An 18562-nucleotide genomic window follows, 5' to 3' on the forward strand; every position below is an offset into this window, starting at 1 on the left:
AATCCATGTGCCATCATGGAGTAGATTCCTTCCAGGCACTTCTACCACAGTAAAGAAGTGTAGAGCTTAAGTGTTGAGAAATAAAGAACAATAGAATAGAAAGTATGGATGTTTCAAAGCAACTAGCTTTCCAGTGAGGTCCTCTGTAGGAAGTTTCACTTTTAATGTGGTTTCATTTTATCCTTTAAGGTATTCCTCTGACAGTGATGAAGAGAGAAGGCTTGGTTTGAGGTTTAAAAGCGGTTGGTATTGGGAAACCACCAAGTATTAGACAAGACCTGTGTGCATTGATATTCCCCACATATGTGGATGCACACATGCAGTGGATGACAGTAGACAAGCAAATGAGCAAAACAATCCCATAGACCTATTTTACGGAGTGACCTGGGTAATATATATGCAATGGTTCTCAACCATGATGCTGGAGGTCATTAGGGAGCCTCAGCAAATTTCCAAGGAAGTTGCAGGATGACTTTATTTAAATGAATTAACTGCTATTAATATATTAAAATAATCGTTTACACTTTACAATATGAGCCCGTTTAGTTAGCATTAGTTTATTCATTAAAGGGGTCATCAGATGCTAAATTCAATTTTACATGCTGTTTGAACATTAATGTGTGTTGGCAGCGTATGTACAAATCTACCCTATAATGGTAAAAATCCATGCAGTGGTTTTTAATTAATCTGTAAAAATAATATTCTCTTTTTCAAACCATCTTGTCTTTCTCTGCCTGAACTCTGTGTATTCTGGTTCAAGACAGTTAGGGTATGTCAAAAAACTCCAATCGTATTTTGTCCCTCAACTTCAAAAATCATTTCAAAATCCTCCTACATCGCTACAGAAGTACCAACACAGTCTTTGCAAAGTAAACATGCAAAGGAGATCAAACACCTTCAACAAAAAAAGGTAAAACAGCGATATAGCACGATTTTGAAGTTGAGGGAGAACATGAGATGGGAGTTTTTCGACATAACCGTCATGAACCGGAGAAAAACAGTCCAAGCAGAGTAAGACAAGATGAGCATTTGACATTAAAAAGTATATAAAGTGTATTATTTTTTTGAAAATAACTGATCGTTTCGCTAGATAAGACCCTTCCTTCTTGGCTGGGATCATTTAAGTTCAAAATCAGGGCACCATATAGTTCATTATATAGAGAAAAATGCTGAAATGTTTTCCTCAAAAAACATAATTTCTTTACGACCGAACAAAAAAAACATGAACAGCTTGGATGACAAGGGGGTGATTACATTATATGTGAATCTTTGTTTTGGAAATGGACTTCTCCTTTAAGATATTTTTGGTGAATTCCGAGAGCTTTCTGACCCTGCAAAAACAGCAATGCAACTGACATGTTCAAGGCCCAGAAAGGTAGTAGGGACATTGTTAAAAAGCTACAAGAATACTTTTCTATGCACAAAGAAAACAAAAACAAAAATTTAATTCAACAATTTCTTGTCTTCCGTGACACGCGTTCATGAGGGTATCACAATGCATGTGTGTGATGCTGCTGATGCTGACGTAGAACCTGGATGTGCTGTGTCTTGTTTGCAAGCAGAGGAATGTACACGCAAGAATGTGCGTCAAAGACTGACACTGAATAGAAGAATTGTTAAAGTCATTGTTTTTGTTTTCTTTTCGCACAAAAATAATTCTCGTAGCTTCATAAAACTGAACCACTGGTTGAACCACTGATGTCACATGGACTATTTTATTGATGTCCTTACTACCTTTCTGGGCCTTTAACGTGTCAGTTGCATTGCTGTCTATGCAGGGGTAGAAAGCGCTCAGATTTCATCAAAAATATCTTAATTTGTGTTCTGAAGATGAACAAAGCTCTGACAGGTTTGGAATGACATGAGGGTTTACTAATCTTTGTTAACATTACTTAATAAAAATACATGCTAGTTCATGTTACTGTAGCCCAGGTCCTTTAAATATTAACAGACAACTTTTGATTTTAATAAGTAAGGTTAATAAATGTTTTAGAAGTTCATGTTAACAAATGGAACCAATCTAAGTCTAATCTAAATTAAAATGCAAATTAAGATGCAAACTCAAACTCATATTTATTTTTTCCATCTTTAACAACTGCTGTTTTTACTAAAAAACATACAGTTCTTAAAACTTAAAACTCCCTTAAGGAGTTTAACTGCTACACAGCAGCATATAACTTGTTACCCTAGTAAAAAAGTAATAGATTTAAAATGAATTTATTTTATACTATAAGTATAGTTCAAGTATATTAACATAATTACCGACATATTGATCGAGACTTATATAAAAATTGTAATTAAACTTTATTTGGAGTACTCCTTCTGCACAATGCACTTTCCTTAATATTAAGCCTAAAATATGTTTTATTGTATACTGATGAGAACTATATGATCTTTAAATAATATCAGTCTTTAAATGTAAGATTTAGCACTACTTCCACACACAATTAAAGTGCATTAAGTACAAAATTAGTTGTTCCAATTTATCAGACTTTAAATACACCAGTTTAGTATACTAAAAGTACACCTTTATATATATTTTATATATTTAAAATAAATGTATATTTATTTTTCACTAGGGTAGTAATCCTGAAGACCTTGATCAGCTGGTACAGGCATGTTTAATTAGGTCTGGAGCTAAACTCTGCAGGAACAGGAATTGACATGGATTGGTGACCTTAGCATGGCACAAATCTAGTTGTTTCATTTACACTAATTGGTGTGACCAGTGAGACCACTGATGACGATTTGAACTGCATTCCACTGCCAAGCAAAAGCAGAAAGCTTTAAAAACCACTATAGCGCTTTTCTTTATTACCGCAAGGCATTTCAAGACTGTGATCTGCTCTCATCTGTCTCCTTCACACACCGCTTAATAGGGTTTCAACCTGTGTACACTGATATTAAAAACACGAAGATGGAAAAAATGACTTCCAGCCAAATTATCACGCACTAGACTGCTTCATTTGTGGCACAAATCTGGCCCCTCACAATGGACACAATAGAACTCATTCTGCCGTTCTAAGCCACCCAGTCTTACTCGCCTAGCTAGCGAGCATGCACCTCACTTCCTGTCGGAATGGCCAACAGAATCCATGAGCCAACAGATTCCCCCGGCTCAGTCCTGTTGGCTCTGAGGATTTGGTAGGAATCATTGTTCGAGGGCAGCGAGGCTCAGGCGTGATTTTACCTGTCGCGCCGTGTGTTCATCGGGAGCGGTGATGGAAGCAGCATTAGGAAACACATCAAAAAGGGGCAGGGTGTGGACTGAGTGATTCAGCCATGATAACCAAATTTCTCTAACTGCACTACCCCGCCTGCATAAGCGAAAGAAGCAGCCGTGCCAGGCAGACAGCAGTGAAAACACACACGCTCTGACTCAGCAGTCCTGCTCTTGTTCAAAACTTAACCCCACAGGCATGCAAGTGTAGTATATATGAATGAGTCACGGTGTGTTTAAGTGTGCGTGCAACCTTTATAAACAGCTGGGCATTTAATGCTATTATGGTTTTATGTGAGACTTTCATCTTAAAATAGCTACCTAGTTTGATTATTAGCGCCAGCTTTTTTTTTTTTTTAGCACCATCGTGTAGACAATTGTGTATTTCTGGGCATGATCGAATGGGATTAACTGACTGATTGATTTTAGTTCAACATTACATGTGTGTATACACATATATGTATTTATGTACTCTACCAGTCAAAAGTTTTTGAACAGTAAGATTTTTAGTGCTTTTTTAAAAAGTCTCTTTTGCTCACCAAGCATACATTTATTTCATCCAAAGTACAGTAAAACAGTGATATTGTGAATGATTTTTACTATTTAAAATAACTGCTATTTGAATATATTTTAAAATGTAATTTATTCCTGTGATTAAAGCTCATTTTCAGCATCACTACTCCAGTCTTCAGTGTCACATGATCCTTCAGAAATCATTCTAATTCGCTGATTTGCAGTTCAATAAACATTTATTATTATTATTATTATTATTACATTTTTTGATAAAGACATTTATAATGTTACAAAAGATTTCTATTTCAGATAAATGCTGTTCGCCTGAACTTTCTATTCAGCAAATCAGAATATTAGAATGATTTCTGAAAGATTGCGTGACTGGAGTAATGGTGCTAAAAATTCAGCTTTGAAATCACTGGAATAAATGACATTTTTAAATATATTTAAATAGAAAACAGTTAATTTTAATAGAAAAATATTTCAAAATGTTACCATTTTGCTGTACTTTGGATCAAATAAATGCAGGCTTGGTGAGCAGAAGAGACGTCTTTAAAAAACATTACAAATTTAAATGTTCAAACACTTTTGACTGGTAGTGTCAAAAGTGTCATACCCATGGAGAGGTTTGTCATGACAGTATACAGCCAAAAGGCTATGAAAGTAATATTTAAAAACAAGAAGAAAGCACCTACAAATAATAATAATAATAATAATAATAATAATAATAATAATAATAGCTACTTGTATTTAGAGGTCACACATTTTCCTTTTAACATTTTGGCTAATATAATGTTATTAGTTTCTGGAATTACTGAATAAAGTTGTACAAAAACAAACACACAAACAAAAAATGTTACGTGTTTCTGGAATTACTGAGCAATGTTGTGCAATACAATAATAATAATAATAATAGTAGGATAAAAGGCTGTCAGAATAAACTTATCACAAGTTTCAGTCATATCAAACATTACTGGCTGTATATTTTCCAAACTAAATATATGTGTGTTATCCATGACAAAGACATAAAAAGACATAAAGACTACATGAACTATGTATATGTATTAACAATGCTGAAGGCAAAGAATGAAAAGTATTAAGAAGAGAGATGGAGAAAGCAATGCATCTATTACACAGTGTTTTGCAATCTATCAGCATATTGGTTATCAGATTTCACAGATGTAACCTCTTATCAGATTATATATCTGAAATCAAGCACCAACAATATTATCATATCTTTTTATATTTACAGTCCTATTGCATATATGCTGGCAAGAATTCATGTGATGCATTAAACCCATCCATTTCACTGTAAGTGTTACAAGTTCTATTAACATACATTTTTGCCCTTGTACTTGCATATGATCTCCAGTAGGGGACAGTCTTATTTCCACACATACAATTGACTTTCATGCAAAGAAAGTGTGGTTAATAACTAAGATGCTTTCTAACAAATTCAACCTGGTCAAAGGGTCAAAGGTCACTAGGGCCAAAGATCATGTTGGGGTCTTTGTGAAAATGACCTCTCACCTCCTTGCATCTTATTATAAATGATTATGTTTTAGAACAGGGGTGTCAAACTCAGTTCCTGGAGGGCCGCAGCCCTGCAGTGTTTTGTTCCAACCTTGCTCCAACACACATACTATGCAGTTTTCAATTAAGTCTGAAGAACTTGATTAGTTGGATCAGGTGTGTTTAATCAGGGTTGCATCTAAACTCTGCAGGGCTGCGGCCCTGTAGGACCGGAGTTTGACACCCCTGTTTTAGAACAACACCAAACACAGGGATACAAATCAAGCTGGACAGGAAGTGTAAATAATTTACATCTGGATGTAACATTGTGAGTCTTGTTAAAACTAATCCATGAGAATTAGCACTATGGGTCAGTCTAAACAAGTAAAATTATTGGCTATTTCCTCTTGATCTGGATCCACACAAGCTACCTTACTGATGCATGAAACAGCTATGGATTGCGTCCCTCATGCGTGTCTCTGTCTAGTCAAGTTGTTTGGTTAAATCATCTGTAGCCCTAAACACATGACTCATGTTTGTTTGGATTGTGGTTGTATTTGAGGCAGATCCCTCTAAAAGTAGAGCAAGGCATGGGGATCAAACAGATTAAAAAAAAAACGGGATAAAACAGCACATCTGTTTAAAAGGATATTTCACACATAAATGAAAATTCTGTCAGTGAATGATTGATACTCATGTCATTCCGAACCTGTTAGACTTTCATTTATCTTTCTAAACACAAATTAAGATATATTTTTTTAAATCTTTATGTCCCTCCATTGAAAGTCCATTCCATCAAAACTTTGATGCTTCAAAAAGGTTATTAAGAGATCATAAAAATAATTTATATCAATCAGAAGTCTTGTAATGAGACACTTCAGGTGCTTTTATTCAATAAAACAAAGTGTCCAAAAAAGGGGAAAAAGTCACTGGTTTTATGAATACTTTTTCAATTAAGGGACTAAAATCTCTTAAAAACATCTTCATTTGTGTTTCAAAAAATAAAAGTCTTATGGGTTTCACATTAGTGTAAGTAAATGACAGAATTTTGCTACCTGATCTCATTAAGGGACTAAAATGTATCTTCATTTGTGTTTCCTTGTGGGAACATTTTTAAATGACAGAATTTTGCTACCTGATCTCATTACGAAAATGTACCTGTGGGAACTTTTTCCCAAAATGCAAAATACGCGCCAATAAGTACGTATCACTGCAGTTTCCAACAGAAATTAACACTAGAGGCGGTAAAACAACAAGCACTTGTAATTGTTTTCATACAGTTATGATTAAAACTCCATATATTTTGATTTCTAGACATAACAAGCTCGCTCAGTAACTCAGTCGGCACAAAACTGGACTCAGGATGTGGAATCCTTGAGTACGAATCCTGTGAAAAACATGATTTACAATGAAAAAGCTGAAAGATGAGAGATCGAAAAACAAGCTTAAGCGGCATGCTTGCAATTGTGTTTTTATGTCACATTCGCTTTTGTTCATACAATCGGGTTTAGGTGTAGTACGTTATCACATAAAACGTACCATATGTACGTTCATCTGTTCTAGGGGGGAAAAAGCAAACTGCTTTGGCGCCAACATAAACATACTTCACGTTTTGCAAAAATGTTCCCACAGGTACGTTTTTGTCATGAGTTTAGGTTGGAATTTTGAGTGAACTACCCTTTTAGGTAACATGATGTGACCCTAACAAATTACTTTTGTATATCTTAATGAAATCAAGTTGATTCAGTTATATTAAATATAATGTATAATAATAATTTTATAAGTCATTTGACTTCAATAAAACCAGGCACATAAGCTGTCACCACGAGGTGCATTTTTATGTAACGAAAACATTTTACTGCATACGTCTAAGACACTTTACTGGTGCAATGTTTAACAAAAAACACTTCATAATCAAAATAAATAACATTTAAACCCTTCCCTTGAAAACTAGGCCAGTCGTTCTCTGTCTATCTGCGACATTAATTAATCAGTAACCGGTTCTGATCATCAAGGAAAGAAAAGGAATAAAACATCAGCATAAACAGACACAAAATATCCACACATTTAAGTGATTCACTGACTATTTATGTGTTGAATATTTATTGTCTGCTGTGACATCTGGGATCAGTCACTTGTGATAAGAAAATATTGCACATTATATTACACACACATGTACATCTCTGCTTTCAGACAAAGTGTCTTTTAATAATCCTAACTGAGACTAAACAATGAGACTCATCACTGTGAAAGTCAAGGCTGGACTTGCTCCAAGAATGGACAGACCGAGTCAGAATGGCTAAAGTGGTCACACATGCTTCACGCACATGAAAGCACATTTTGCTTTTCTTTGGCTGCCCTTAACCCAGCCATTTAATTCAGCATCCTGCAGCCTCTGACCTGTCTGGAAGCGGATGTTTTTGGTCCAAATGAGACCAGTATGGGTGCCTGTTTTTGTTGGGTGGCTGACCAAAGAAAAACGCCCTTTTAAGATGGCTCATCATGACTGATGTTTGTCTTTAAGGAGGGCTCTGAGACAGCTGGACACAGATGCTTCAGGAATGGCCTCATGCAGGCAGGTGTATTTCTTTAACGTATTTGTCAAAAAACAACAGTGGTAACACTTTTTATGAAGCTCCACTTATTCTTGATATCGGACAAAACATGTCTTAAAGAGATAGTTCACCCAAAAATTAAAGTTCTGTTATTAATTACCCTCATGTGATTTCAAACCTGTAAGACGTTTATCTTCAGAACACAAATTAAGATATTTCTGATGAAATCTGAGAGCTTTCTGACCCTGCATAGACAGTAATGCAACTGACACAGTAAAGGTCCAGAAAAATATTGAGGACAACAAAAATAACGAGTTTATTTAACAATTTCTTCTTTTCCGTGTCAGTCTTCGATACGTGTTCATGACAGTACAATGTACTGTTTGCGTGTGGTGCTGCTGACGCAGGAGCGGGTGTTCTGACGTAAAACTGGGATGCACTGGTTCTACTACTCATGAATGAGCATCGAAGACTGACACAGAAGAGAAGAAATTGTTGAATAAATTATTTTTGTTTTCTTTGCACACAGAAAGTATTCTCTTAGCTTTACAACATTAAGGTTGAACCACCGATGTCACATGGACTATTTTAACAATGTCCTTGCTACTTTCTGGGCCTTGAATATGGTAGTTGCTTTGCTGTCAATGTCAGAAAGCTCTCGGATTTTATCAAAAATATCTTAATTTGTGTCTTACGGATTTGGAATGACATGAGGATGAGTAATTAATGACTTGAATTTTCATTTTTGGGTGAACTATCCCGTTAACTAATTTCCAAGTTAATTTTTAAAACAGCAACATATCCACTTTGAAATTAATCAAAGTTGATTCTAGAATGTTCTACCAATGTACAACCAATGAAACCAATTTAATTTGATTTTCTTTTTTTTTTTTTTAATTATGACATTATCACTTACTACACATGAAGATTAATATACACACTACTGTTCAGAAGTCTATGACGGCGTTAAAAAATAAAAAAAATCTAAGATTACGAGATTAAAGTCGTAATATTTTGAGAATAAAGTCGAAATTACGAGAATAAGGTCGAAATATTATGAGAATAAAATTGAAATTACGAGAATAAAGTCAAAATGTTTTGAGAATAAAGTCGAAATGTTTTGAGAATAAAATCAAAATTATATATATATTTTTTGGGGGGCTTTTATGCCTTTTTTAATTAGATAGGACAGTAGAGAGCAGACAGTAAAACTGTTGGGTGGAGAGAGGGGGGTGAGATCAGCAAAAGACCTGGAGATGAGAACTCGGGTCGCATACTGTCCCCGCGAGTGTGACACATGGTATGATTTCTGCTAATCATCAACTTCTCCTGGTTCTCACAATATAGGCTATACTAAAAATGATAACTTTCATTTTTACAGTTTAAATTCCTGAAACATTTCGACTTTATTTTTGACATTTCGACTTTAATCTTGTAGTATTTCGACTTTATTCTCGTAATATTTCAACTTTATTACTGTAATTTTGGCTTTATTCTCAAAATATTATGACTTTAACCTCGTAATCTTTTTATTTTTTAACGTTTCACTAAAACACCATCACAGAAGTCTGAGGTCAGTAGGATTTTTTTTAAGAACTTCATATTTTTATTCAGCAAGGATGCATTAAATTGATCAAAAGTGACAGTAAAGACTTTTACATTATGAAAATTTCTATTTCAAATAAATGTCACTCCTCTAAACTTTCTATTCATTCAAATCCTGAAAAAAATAAAACATATTCCACAAAAAAATGTTCCACATGTGTTCCACAAAAATATTAATCAGCAAAAGTGTTTTTAACATTCCTAATAATAAGAAATCTTTCTTGAGGAGCAAATAATCTTCTTAGAATGATTTCTGAAGAATCATGTGACACTAAAGACTGTAGTAATGCCTGCTTAAAATTCAGTTTTGCCTCACAGAGATAAATTATATTTTTAAAAAACAATTCAAAAAGAAAACAGTCTTTTAAAATTACTGTTTTTTTACAGTATTTTGATCAAATAAATGCAGCCTTGGTGAGCCTAAGATTAATAAAACAAAAAAAAAAAACATTCTTACAAACCCCAAACTTTTGAAAATAGTGTATGTATTGTTGTGTATATATTAAACTAGTAGCAGGAGCACAGAAAACTCAAACATTTCATACATGTGACATGCAATATATGAAGCAATGTGCCCAACTAGTTAGCTTTTTGTACTTTCGCATACCTTGCAGCTAGGTTTGCATAGAGTTTCACCCAGCAGGTATGGGAGTTTCTATGTATTAAATTTCAAATTCTTTGTGGTGTGCAATATAGGAAAAAAATGTATAGCCCTAATGTGTGTTGTTAAAGGAGAAGTCTACTTCCAGAACAAACATTTACAAATAATCTACTCACCCTCTTGTCATCCAAGATGTTCATGTCTTTCTTTCTTCAGTCGTAAAGAAATTATGTTTTTTGAGGAAAAAAAATCAGCATTTTTCTCTATATAATGGACTGATATGGTGCCCTGAGTTTGAACTTCCAAAATGCAGTTTAAATGTGGCTTCAAACAATTCCAAATGTGGTTATAACCAATTCCAGTCAAGAAAGATTGTATCTAGCGAAACGATTGGTTATTTTTATAAAAATAATAAAATTTTTATACTTTTTAATGTCAAACGCTCGTCTTGTCTTACTCTGCCTGGACTTTTTTTCTGGTTCATGACAGTTAGGGTATGTCGAAAAACTCCCATCTCATGTTCTCCCTCAACTTCAAAATCGCCCTATATCACTGTTTTACCTTTTTTGTTAAGGGTGCTTGATCTTTTTTGCATGTTCACTTTGCAAAGACTGTGTTGGTACTTCTGTAGCGACGTAGGATGATTTTGAAATGATATTTGAAGTTGAGGGAGAAAATACAATTGGAGTTTTTTGACATACCCTAACTGTCTTGAGCCAGAATACAGAGTTCAGGCAGAGAAAGACAACATGAGTGTTTAAGGTTAAAAAGAATTTAAATTGCATTTTTTTTTTTATGAAAATAACCAATCATTTTGCTAGATAAGACCCTTCTTCCTCGGCTGGGATCATTTGACGCCGCATTTAAACTGCATTTTGGAAGTTCAAACTCAGGAGATAATATATATATGGAGAAAAATGCAGAAATGTTTTCCTCAAAAAACATAATTTCTTTATGACTGAAGAAAGACAGACATGAACATCTTGGTTGACAAGGGGGTGAGTATATTATCTGTAAATTTCTGTTCTGGAAGTGGACTTCTCCTTTATGGTGAGTTAAGCAAAGGCTGTGCTCTCTGTTTTTTGTAATTAACAATGATTTAAACTTAAATGTAACACTATTTGGCATATTTTTCCCCTAAGTGATGGTGCAAATAAATGTATGGTTAACTAGTAAACGCTCCCGTTGTCTCTCAGTCTGTTTTTGTGCTCCTCTGAAGCAGACATTCCCAGTACGGCTGACTGCACTTTTCAGAGCTCACTCACTTTGCATCGCATCACATTGGCTCCTGTTGTTTTTGGGGGCCACAGTTCTATTGGTGGTGGTGAAGTCAGGCTCAAAGATGGTTTACCCACTCCGGCCGTGTCTTTTGTGTCGACGGATTAATGGAATCAAAGGTAATGGCAATGGGCAAATAGGCAGCTAAACAACCACGCTGATTTTTTTTCTGCTCTGGACACTGACTGCAGCTCAATTCAGACTTGACACTGTGCCCACTTTGAGCTGGGTGCATTGAGTTGCAAGGGTTCAGACACTGACAGAGCAAGGCCTACTGAATCACAAGGTTTCTGATGTTAAACAACCTGCATTATCCGTCTGCACTAATGCAGCGGGTTTATGTTGCATATTCACCATGCTTGACTGCAGCACAAAACCCTGAGTGTATCATTAAAATGATGACGTAAGGCCAAAAGAAAGGAAGCTTTCTGTTCTTCCAATAACTATGAAAATAAACACTACTACAGAATCTTCCTCCACACTTGATACTGAAATTAAACTAGCAGATGAGTGGAAACATCCTGTTCTTTCTTTTATGCTTATTTATCATCACTCCTGCTTGTGGAAAATCCTGCATGGAGGTGGCAACTTTTCTCTTTGTTTGCTCCTCCTGCTTGTCTAATAAGCATTCGTGGTTCCAAACAGCAAAACAACCGATTTCTCAACATTATGTCTTATCGCTGTCACATAGTAGCTGGCATATGTGTGATCATGCTCATAAAATACATCTTTCATCTTGTAGGTGTTAACAGATCCCAAGTAACCATAAATCTGACCTCGAGAGCAGTTCTGTCTTGTGTGTCAACATCTTGGCACGCTCCAGGGAAGATGGAATGGATGTGCTATGACTCTTGAATTTTGAGTATGTGTGTGCATGTCTTTGTGGGTTTGTAAAGCAACTGTTTACTCTGAACTTTTAACAGAAAAAAGGCAAAAGGCAAATTAACATAAGGTGCATTACTTTACTGCAACATGGTCAGATGACCTTAACATGGTGGCCACCATCAGGGTCACCATGCTTTTGCATACAAAAAAACAAGAACTTAATCTCATGTAAATGCATTCATTTATTTATCAAACAAAAAAACCTTATACCTTATAAATATAATAGGGCTGTCAAACGATTAATCATGATCAATCGCAATCAAAATAAAAATTTGAGTTTGCCTAATAAATGTGTGTGTACTGTGTGTAATTATTATGTATATATAAATGTATGTACAAAATATTATATATAAATTATGTGAAAATCATAATAAATACATATACTTGTAAATATTTCTTAAATATATACATGAATGTGTTTGTATTTATATATACATAATAATTACACACAGTACACACAGATATATTAGGCAAAGTCACACTTTTTCTGCCCTAACAGCCCTAAAATCTCAATTTTAAAAAAAGGTGTGTGGCCACATTTGTGATAAACATCAAATGTTCAAGATTTGAGAGGTACAGCATACGCAAGAACTCACACAGTTTTATCTTTTATCAGTCATCTTTTCAGACTGTGGCTTTAATCGGCGTCATATAAAAGAACTTGATTAACCATGGTTTGTCTGTGCATTTTTGGTTTGTGGGTGTTGTTGTGCTGTGGTTTAACCATCATCACATGTGCCTGATGAATAATTAAAAAATGGCATTTGAGAAAATCATTAAAAATATTGTATGCATATGTGTTAAAGTGATGATGCTTATTCTTTGCTATCTCATTCCGACCTCTCCTTCATGCCTTTCTGTGATAACAATTCATGTGTATAATAGCATTAAAATCCACACATCATTCAAAAGTTTGTGAAATATTAATGTTTTTGAAAGAAGTCTCTTATGTTCACCAAGGCTGCATAAATTTTATCGAAAGTATGCTAAAAAAATGACATCAAATAACAGTATTTTAACATTACATTGTAATATTATTAGAATTTTCAGCATCATTACTCCAATCTGCAGTGTCACATGATCCTTCAGAAATCATATTAATATGATTTGGAGCTTAAGAAACATTTATTATTATCAATGTTCAGAACAGCTGAATAGAAAGTTCAAAAGAACAGCATTTTTTAAAACAGGTATATTATGTAACAGTGTACAAGTCTTTACTGGCACTTTAAACCCTACTCACCCCAAACTCTGAAAGATGGAGTATTTTCTTACCAGCAAAGAAATGTCATGGTCTTTTTAGAAAGATTTCCATTTCTAGAAAGATACAGTTCTGTGATTTCATACAAATCCTAATGTATGTTTTGAAAGACTTCAAATCAAATCGGTAAAATCAACTATCAGCCATGGCACACTGACTGGGTGTGAAGTAAGCAGGACTCAGCAGTGGCTTGGATAAACTCCAAAGTCATACCAGTTCAGGAGACATGTCTTCTTGGCAAACACCCATCTCTCTCTCACTCCTGCACAATGCTTCACATCTCTGTGATTGGCAACATTAAGTGGGCTGAAACTCTATATCTACGGGGTATGAATATTTGTTTTCCTGTGGTTTATTCAAGCATTGTAAAGACTTGTACTTTACCAAATAACTTCTCCTGAACTGCTTGACCTTCTGCCAAGGTGGGAATAAATAACTTAGATTCGAAGTGTGTAAATACAGTCATTTTTCTCCATATAGTGAACTTTAACGTTAAACAACAAAGATCCAAACTGCAGTTTCAATTCAGCTTCAAAGGGCACAATCCCAGATGAGGAATAAGAATAAGGAATGAGTTGCAGAGCTACTGCAAGACGAGCATTTGTGGTTAAAACATATATACGTTTTTTGGTTTTGTTTTGTTTTTTTTTAACTACAATTTGGACCTTCAACCTACTGACCACCATTAAGGTCCACTATATGGACCTGGAATGTTTTCCTCAAAAACATTAATTTCTTTGGCTGAAGAAAGAAAGACATGAACATGGATGATATGGGTGTGCTGAAATTATCAGGAAATTTTTATTCTAGAATTGAGCTAATCCTTTAAGAACCTACTGTCTACTTATATTTTGCGAGCACTTAAATCAGATATGTTTGTTCAGTCAGTGTAATATCTGGTTTGTGCATTGGTTGCTTTAGCAATGATGTAGGCGTTAGTGACTTTCTTCTAAAACAACAGAGAGCGACAAGCTGTGAGTAGGAATAGAGCAGAAAAATGGAAATTTTGCTTCATCAGTTCCTCATGAGGCACATGGGAAAACGTGCCTCGTGATGACCTGGATCAGCTTTGTAAACATTAAAAATGTCATGTGCTGTTCTGCGCTGTTCAGGCTTGTGTTCATGTGCCTGAAAATCTCATTCCGACTATTATTATGAACAAAGCCTATGTTTTGTGATTAATTTCGCAAACAGAATGATGTGGGTGTGCCCAGTAATACAACAAAGTTGAGTAAAGTTTAACTAAAAACTGATTTTTTTTTTGGTCAAAATACAATGGCATCCTATTTAAAGGATTAGTTCACTTTCAGAATAAAAATTTCCTGATCATTTACTCACCCCTATCTCATTCAAAATGTTTGGGTCTTTCTTTCTTTAGTTGAAAAGAAATTAATGTTTTTGAGGAAAACATTCCAGGATTTTTCTCTGTATAGTGGACTTCAATGGAGATCAACAGGTTGAAGGTCCAAATCGCAGTTTCAAAAGGCTCTACACGATCCCAGCCAAAGATTAAGGGTCTTATCTAGTGAAACAATCGGTCACTTTCTTAAAAAAAAAAATATATATATATACTTTTTAACCACAAATGCTTGTCTTGCACTAGCTTGACTTTAGTGTTGTCAAAAATATCGATATTTCGATAAATATCGATGCTGAAATATCTGAACGGTACCAATACTAATTTCCCGAAGTATCGATATACCGATACTAGCCGAGCTGTCACTTTCACTTCTCCAAAGGCGTGTTGACAAACACCACACGTGACCGCAGTGCCTGTCCCGTCTCATTCGCTCTGATTAAATAGCATAAGTGAAGCGAATAGAAAGATGGCGAGTGCGGCGCCTCCGCGACCGGCTTTGGTTGATAAAGAACACAGCAAGAGTGCTATCTGGAAATATTTTGGATATGAAGCAAATGAACATAGAAAGCCGAAGGACACAAGCAAGCCAATATGAAAGAGTTGCTACAGAGCAGTGCTAACAAAAGGCGCTAACACCTCTAATTTAGCAAAGCACCTGAAAGACAGACACCTGGATCTATATAAAGAAATATATCTATCTAAATAATATCTAAATATATATTTCTATATAAATATAAAGAGGTTGGTAACCGTTCTCATTTTAACATTACTGAATCATTAACCAAGATGGCCTAGTATTGTTGCTGATATGAGTGTTGTCTCATTTTTTCACCATAATTCTTCAAGTTAATATAATCTGACTGAGGAGGAATCTTAGACAAGTAAATACTTTAACTGTGGTCAAATGTAAATTAACTAGTGCTTATTTAACTTTATTAAAAAAAAATATTACTTAAATTCTACAATTTGTCTTTATGATGATCCAGTGAGCAACTGAGCATTGTTTTCGCGTGTGATGCGCTCACGTTTGCATGTGTGGATCGGTGATTATATGTGAATCCGGCATTAAAATCTGTTCATCAAATAATTTTAATGTATTAACCAGCATTTATGAACGATGAGAACGATGTGGTATCAAAAATGGTATCGAATATCGATATTTTTCAAGGTATCGTATCAAAGTTAGAAATTCCAGTATCGTGACAACACTACTTGACCTCACGCATTACGTATTCATATTTGAATGCTCACGCGTGATGTAGGTGGAAGTACCGACCCAGTGTTTACAAAGCAAACATGAAAAGAAAGTCAAACGCATTTTTCGTGTGATGTTTCCAACGTGATTACATAATCACGCATTGTAGAGCTAGTGCAAGATGAGCATTTGTAGTCAAAAAGTATATCAATTTTATTATTTTATCTTATTCCTTGGCTGGGATCATTTAGAGCTCTTTGAAGCTGCACTGAAACTGCAATTTGGACTTTCAACACATTGGCTCCCATTGAAGTCCACTAGTTTTCCTTAAAAAACGTAATTTTTTTTCGACTGAAGAAAGAAAGACATCTTGAATGACATGGGGTGAGTAAATTATCAGGAAATTTAATTTCTGGAAGTGAACTAATCCTTTAAAATCAGGATACATCTCATTTGCAATCAGATTGTTGACAAGCTATGACCGGTTAACGACCAACTAACAGTACAGCGACCTTGTGACCTTCAGCGGTATGTGTGAACAGGGCATTTGAGACAGTCTCGTATCAGTTTGGTTTGAACAATGAACTCTTGACTGTGTGACCTGCTCTATGTTTGTTCTTGAGCTCTGTTTCTATATCTAGCGTGTCAATGAGATAGCAGTAAGAATAAAACAGAATCATGTGTATGAATTTATCTAGATGTACGTTTCTAAGTTAATGTTCATTCATGCGTTTACCTCACACATGAGGGATCTATTTGTGTGCGCGAGTGAAAAGGTAAGTGCAGGTCTAAATTTGCATTTAACAGTGGTGTATGATATACGGGATGAGGTCAAGCGAGTGGTATGAACAGTCATAACATTGGCAAACAGAGTTTCCCCATCACTCACCCTGCTACCCTTTAAGGGCAAACACGGGCACGGTCCACTGCAGTCCCGACCTGCACACGGCTCCTGCAGCTTTGATCCCTGCACACACAAAAACACACAGAGAGACAAGATTAAATCCTGTGCTACTGTCCAAGTCATATGTCAATACAATACAAAGAAAACTCTACTCTGAAATGACTGACAAGTTATACAGAGATTACATCATCCATCAGTGTACAGTTTCTTTTCAAAACTGCAATAAAATTATATGAGCATCTATTACTTCTTGGTATTTGTGAATATGTGTAACAGCAACAGGTTGTAGCGTAGTTTGTGAAAGTGACTGTCAGTCTAAGATTGATCTGTTTGTCTCCCTGCAGGCTAGAGCAGTAAGTGGTATGTGATCTCACAGAGGAACAAAAGACAAAACCCTGCTCTGGATTTTAGCCTCTGGTACAGAATACCAAAAGATCTACTTCACAAAAAAATGTAAAAAGAGAGGAAGACAAGAACTAGAGGTCATACTGTTCATACTGGCAAAGACGATTAGTTACCCTATACATCCCCAACGCTAAACCTAAACCTCTTTACTGTAAAGCGCACACACACACACACACACTAAGATACATATGAGCTCTATTGTCCCCTCGCCCTACGCTGAGATCACATTCCAAAGCGTGCTTCTCCCACCCCTCCCAACAAACCATCTCTTTTCAAGGCTGTTTTTTTCTCTGAAAGCCCCCCAACATACATTATTTATACAGTATTTGAACATATTCAATTATTTCAATGTTACCTAATGTATGCTTCAAAAGTCTGGGTTTGAAAAAAAGTTTTTTTCAGAAGTCTCTTTTGCTCAATGCTGCAATTATTTGATCAAAAATAGAGTAAAAACAGTAATATTGTGGAATATTATTACAATTTAAAATAACTGTTTTCTATTTAAATAGAAATAGAAATACAATTTTTAAAATGTAAGTACACAGCCCCTAATAAAAGTGTGTTAACATAATACATCTGTGTGTACTGCGTATATTTATATGAATATGTAAATACACACACATACATGTATATATGCATATGCATGTATTTGTACATAATGTAAATTATATATAAATATGAATGATAAATAAGGAATATGTAAATATTTCTTAAATATATACATTTATGTGTGTATTTATATATACATATAAATATACACAGTACACACACATATATTATGTAAATAAACTTTTATTTTCAATGCAATTAATTGCAATTAATAGATTTGACAGCACTATTACTATCACGTGTACTTGCTGCTGGTCTGTAGATATGGCTTGGGGTTGTAATGTGATTATTTTGCTCATTCTTTATTTACCACAACATTAAAAAAAACATTATAAACAAATTCAGATTCTATGTAACAACATGTCCTTTCTTAACCTGTAGGACAAGCTCTGTGAAACCCAATCTCCTTCATTCAGCAGACCTGTGCATAATGTGATCAATGAAGGCTTCACATGTAAGGGTCTTTTAAGTGGTCATCCCCTGCTGGAGTTCAGAGGTCACTGGATAGCATTTCACTTTGATTAAAGGATGAAAAGGTGCAGACAAGCAGGGATGAGGGCCCCATGAGGCTTTGGACAGTGGGTACATGCCCAAAGGGTCAGGGGTGTTCGGACAGCCGTCTGGAAAAAACCTCAAAGGTCTTAAAACTGATAACCAAG

At 35.2% G+C, this 18562-nt stretch overlaps 1 protein-coding gene across 1 annotated transcript in view; it reads right to left on the reverse strand.

Annotated features, from left to right (window-relative positions):
• Positions 1 to 18562, reverse strand: part of col4a6 (collagen, type IV, alpha 6) — a 95079-nt gene that overhangs the window by 34905 nt on the left and 41612 nt on the right. The window contains 1 exon segment of the mRNA XM_051116002.1: positions 16875 to 16952. Within this exon segment, the coding sequence (XP_050971959.1) occupies positions 16875 to 16952 (78 nt within the window).

This window comes from Labeo rohita, chromosome 7, assembly GCF_022985175.1.
Source record: "Labeo rohita strain BAU-BD-2019 chromosome 7, IGBB_LRoh.1.0, whole genome shotgun sequence".
Lineage (NCBI taxonomy): Eukaryota > Metazoa > Chordata > Actinopteri > Cypriniformes > Cyprinidae > Labeo > Labeo rohita.